Source organism: Phaseolus vulgaris, chromosome 10 (assembly GCF_051622355.1).
Source record: "Phaseolus vulgaris cultivar YP4 chromosome 10, ASM5162235v1, whole genome shotgun sequence".
Classification (NCBI taxonomy): domain Eukaryota; kingdom Viridiplantae; phylum Streptophyta; class Magnoliopsida; order Fabales; family Fabaceae; genus Phaseolus; species Phaseolus vulgaris.
The window spans coordinates 42,375,000-42,378,545 of record NC_143507.1 but is presented as its reverse complement, the minus strand read 5'-3'; the positions used below and the strand labels follow the sequence as shown (position 1 = coordinate 42,378,545).

Genomic DNA, 3,546 nt, shown 5'->3' with positions numbered 1-3,546 from the left:
AGCAAAAAGAAAGATAGAGTTTACTAGAGTGAATGAAAAAAGGATTACATACGTTTTGTTATATATTATGATTCTCTTGCACAATCGCATTGCAATGAAAAGAGAATGTTTTTTGTCACACAACACAAAGACCCTTTATTCCTACAATCTTAGTAGAGAAAAGCTTTAAGCAGATGCATTTCTCAGAGAGAATAAAGATGATGTGGAAGCCTAGGCTGAAGAACTGTTTCCAGAGGTATTTTCTTAGGTGTAGACAACCCAAAAATCTCTTCCATGTTCAGATCCTCTGTCTGCACATTCTGAGGCAGTCTCCAGTTAAATCCATGCAAGAGGTTGGCCAAACTTGCTTGAATGACCTTAAGCCCTAGAGGGTACCCTGGACACATCCTTCTCCCAGCACCAAATGGCAACAACTCATAGTTATGCCCTTTCACATCAATCTCCTTAGCCAGAAACCTCTCTGGTTGGAATTCATTTGGGCTGTCCCAAATTGCAGGGTCTCTTCCAATAGCCCATACATGCACAAGCACTTGAGTCCCTTTAGGGATGTCATACCCTCCAATTTGGCAATCCTCTCTAGCCATTCTTGGCACCAACATTGGTGCCACAGGGTGCAACCTCATCACTTCCTTAACAATGGCATTAACATAAGGTAAATCCACAATGTCCTTCTCTTCAACCCATCTTTCTCTTCCTATCACCCTGTCTAGCTCCTCTGTTGCCTTCTTGAAAATCTCTGGTCTTCTCAATAGCTCAGAGATTGCCCACTCCACTGTTACAGCAGAACTCTCAGTTCCACCTGCTATTAGGTCCTGGATAATAATAATACACATAATTGGTGAACAAATTTCACATTCTACCAATATAATGATGTTTGAAATAAGACATCTTCAAATTAGCTTAATCAAAGTAAGTTTTGAAAAGTCAATTTAGTTTTAATTGTGAAATAGTTAGATAGATTATCAGTACATGTGACTAATTTTAAGTAGAAAAATGTTTCCTGATATACTACTTCATGACTGATATACTATAATTGAATTGTTTTTTTCAACTGAAAATCACATGGATTATTAGAAATTATGGTAAAGCTACATTATTAAGGCAAAAGGGAAAAAATCTTAGTCACTGTGTTCTATATTATACAACTCTTTGAAAATGGTAGGTTTTTAAAAACATTTATTATTTTAGAAATATGATGGCGTGCATACTTATTGATTTTCTTAAATTATATATTCTCTTTAAATGTAAAAAATACATATAGTAGTAGTTATTTTCATTAGTCTTTTCTTTCTTTAATATAGCCGTCAATGTCAAGGAAACAAAATAATGTAATTTTGTATTTTAGTGGATTTGTAATATAATACGTTGCGGGTCAGAAGAGGAGATAATAATATAGCTATCCAGCTAGCAAAACTTGTCGTGGAAAAAATTTAATGCAATACTTTTTAGTAAGTATTAGTACGGAATAATTAAAGGATGAAGCATTGTGAGTGCGACTTTTTCTTGCATTTGATCATTTTTCTTTTATTGGTTAAAATTTCCGAAAGTTTTAAAAACTGAAATAAAATTTATTAAATAAAGAATACGACCCACACTTTTTTCGAAATTGTTATGTTGAATAATAGAGCATGCAAGAAAGATATATATCATTTTATGCATGGGTTGTTTTTTTTTTTTAATCTCTTGCATGTGGATAAAACTTAAGAGGTAGGGTGAACATTGTTTCTGAATTTTTCACTGATATGCACGTCGAATCGTGAGTATATTTATTAAATATACCAATGAAGATAAGGTAAGTAATGAAGATAGTGCATTATTAGTTGTAACGTTTTTTAAATTATTGAGATTTTTTTCTTATAATAATATTATTTTTATGTGGTGGCTAAAGTTGACGTGATATGTTTTAGCTTTATATAGAAAAGAAGATTTTTATAAAAGGAAAGATAGTTTAGATAAGCTATAACATCATGAAAGGTTAAAAGGATTGGTGATGGAAAATAGTAAGAGGGGGGGTGTTATGAGTACCTGTGTAAAAGCCTTGACTCCTTGCCTTTCAAGCTTGACCTCAAGAGTGGGATCTTCAGCAAGTTGCAAAAGAACATCAACCATGTCCTTCGCGACATAATCCTTAACACCTTTCTTCCTCTCGATATGTTCGTCCAACACGTGTTCCAAGAACCTGTCGAACTTCTTGCCACAACTCTTCATCCTCTTTATGTAACCCTGCAGGTCCAAGAAGTTAATCCAAGGAATAAAGTCTCCAATGTTGAGCACCCCATTAAGCAAAAACAACTCGTCAATCATCCTCTTGAACTCCTCCGGCGAAACCACCGCGTTTTCGGATTCTTCGAGGTAGTTCTTCCCCAACACCATGCGACATATAACGTTGAGACTCAAATTGGAAAGGTGGTCTTTCAGTAAAATTGTTTTGTCTGCGGAATGGAAGAGTTTGTTAAGCAGACTGCGTAGCTCTTGTTTTCTAATGTATTCGTATTCTTCCAGCCGTTTTTGGCTGAACAGTTCCAGTAAGCACATTCTACGGGCCTGCCGCCAGTATGGGCCATACTGGGACCATGTGATGTCGGTGTAGTTGTAGGTTGTGTATTTCCCGGCAGAGAATTTGGGCCTGCCAGCGACGGTGGCGTCGTGGGTTTTGAGAAAGGCTTTTGCCATGTCCACGGATGAGCCTACCACCACCGGGTTTGATCCGAACCATACATGCATGATGGGCCCGTATTTTTTACTGAGCTCGTGGATGGAGCGGTGTGGAAGGGGGCCAATTAGATTGAGATTGCCTATAATGGGCCAGGGCTTTGGGCCTGGGGGCAGGTTGTATCGGCGGCGGCGGAGACGGCGGAGGAAGAGGAGGAGGACAAGGAAGGCTGCCACACATGTGGTGGAAGCCCAATTGAGAGATGCCAAGTCTAGTGCCATGATAGGGTTTGTTTGGGAGAGTTTTGAATTGAATGAAAGAGAGGTTGTGTTTGTGATGGAAGTTTGAGTGAGTGAGTGGGGTATTTATGTGTGGAATGGTTTCTCAGTAGGAACGCGATAAAAGTGTGGTTGTTAAACAAAACTAAAATGATTATTTTCAGTAGTGAAGGAGAGAAGTGTTTCTGTGAAATTTCATGATTGACTTGAAAAAGTAGCTTAATAGTAAGTCTTGGTATTCCCCGTGAACCACACGAACCTGCTTGGTTGGTGAAAACCAGAACACAGTGAACACTCTCATTCATGGTCCCTCACAACTCTTTATCGAAGAACATGTCTGCTACATCTTTTCCTAATCTAACAAAAAAAAAAAATAGAAACAATGATATAAGAAAAATGATACTTTAACCATTCTTAGAGTTATATATAATTTTTTATGTAATAAATTTAGAAATAAATATGTACTGGAATGACCGACCGGTCTGTTGACCCGGTCAACCTATGTAACCAGACCCTACCTTAAGGTACGAGGTCGACCACGTGGCATATGAGGCCGACCGACGTAAGATACTTAAGCCAAAGATTGACCGATTAGCAAAGGCTAATCCATGGTTA

General features: G+C 37.8%; 1 protein-coding gene across 1 annotated transcript; it reads right to left on the bottom strand.

The window, feature by feature from the left end:
- Positions 1 to 3,277, bottom strand: LOC137819726 (trimethyltridecatetraene synthase). The gene is made up of 2 exons (XM_068623675.2): positions 2,026 to 3,277; positions 1 to 812 (listed from the first exon to the last, which is right to left on the bottom strand). The coding sequence occupies exons 1-2, from the start codon at positions 2,932 to 2,934 to the stop codon at positions 183 to 185; spliced, it is 1,539 nt and encodes a 512-aa protein (XP_068479776.2). The 5' UTR covers positions 2,935 to 3,277; the 3' UTR covers positions 1 to 182.
- Positions 3,278 to 3,546: the final 269 nt, after the last annotated feature.

Excerpts from the sequence above, each read along its gene's own strand:
- LOC137819726 (XM_068623675.2), bottom strand. The coding sequence starts at position 2,934 with ATGGCACTAGACTTGGCATCTCTCAATTGGGCTTCCACCACATGTGTG. Across the intron at positions 813-2,025 it reads GAGTCAAGGCTTTTACACAG|GACCTAATAGCAGGTGGAAC; the intron begins GTACTCATAACA and ends ATTATTATCCAG.